This window comes from Pteropus vampyrus, unplaced genomic scaffold (assembly GCF_000151845.1).
Source record: "Pteropus vampyrus isolate Shadow unplaced genomic scaffold, Pvam_2.0 Scaffold606, whole genome shotgun sequence".
Lineage (NCBI taxonomy): Eukaryota > Metazoa > Chordata > Mammalia > Chiroptera > Pteropodidae > Pteropus > Pteropus vampyrus.
In genome coordinates, this window is record NW_011889387.1 from 30,495 (window position 1) to 31,636 (window position 1,142).

Below are 1,142 nucleotides of genomic sequence, written 5' to 3' on the forward strand. Positions count from 1 at the left end.
TCTCACAGTGTGGACAGGAGGCTGTACAAGATTTAACTCACAAGGAATGGACAACAAGAAGATTGACATATAGGACCTTTCAAATCTTGCCCTATTGTTCTTCTTTTCACTAGTTCTAATTTGCTCTAAAAAAACTATCATTATAAGTATAAACTGTCCCAATCTGTGACTCATAGTGATAAGTTATTGAACCTGAAGAATTTCCCTCAGTTTGAATGTTCTAAAAAGTTATTCTAAAAAATTACTAAATGTGTGGGAGTCCCTAAACTTGTAGTTAACTGGTCTCAAGTGAGTGTGGCCTTGGGGACTTCTGAGATTGTAGCTGGTGTCTAAAATAAGGAGATCTTGAATGATCTATTCACACAGACTCTGTGGTTTGGTAAACTCTTTAGAGCAAGGACAAGCATTCAGTAAAAAGTAAATCAAAAGAAGTGACATTCATGCATGCAGCATGGAGAAGAATGGAAACCATGAGACAAAAAAGGAATGTGACCAAGGGCACAGTTTTCAGTTTACATGTTTGGTTTTGCTGGGTTTTCCAAACACACTCTAAAAAGAGTTACATGGATATTAAGACCAGACATTTTGCTGTGGAGCCTCCCTAGGGCATTCTTAATGTCCCTGTTCCTCAGGCTATAAATGAAGGGGTTCAGCATGGGGGTGACTACAGTGTACATAACTGAGGCCACCACATCATTCCTCGGGGAAGGCAACAATGCCGATCCGAGGTAAACTCCAATGCCTGTTCCATAGAATAAGCAAACGACTGACAGGTGAGAGCCACAGGTGGAGAAGGCTCTGTACTTCCCACCTTTTGATGGAACTCTCAGAATGGAGGAAACAATTTTATAGTAAGAGACAAAGATTCCTGAGATAGGGAGAAAACCAGAGATAAAGCCAACAAAATACATGACTAGGTTATTGGTGAAGGGGTCAAAGCAGGCAAGACGAAGGAGTTGAGAAGGATCACAGAAGGAATTAGAAATTTTTACGTCCTTGAAGCAGGCAAGTTGTAACACTATCAAATTATGAAGCTGGGAGTCCAAAAGGCTGATGAAAAATGACAACAAAACTAAGAAGCGGCAGAAGCATGGGTTCATGATGACTGAGTAGTGCAGAGGGTTGCAGATGGCCACAAACCG

The 1,142-nt window shown here is 40.9% G+C and overlaps 1 protein-coding gene across 1 annotated transcript; it reads right to left on the reverse strand.

Annotated features, from left to right (window-relative positions):
• Nucleotides 1–512: 512 nt before the first annotated feature.
• On the reverse strand, nt 513–1,139 carry LOC105308651 (olfactory receptor 7E24-like; the record flags this gene model as incomplete). The annotated part of the gene is made up of 1 exon (XM_011384654.1): nt 513–1,139. A coding segment is annotated over one exon (627 nt), but the record flags the coding sequence as incomplete, so codon positions are not given.
• Between the last annotated feature and the right edge of the window lie 3 nt (nt 1,140–1,142).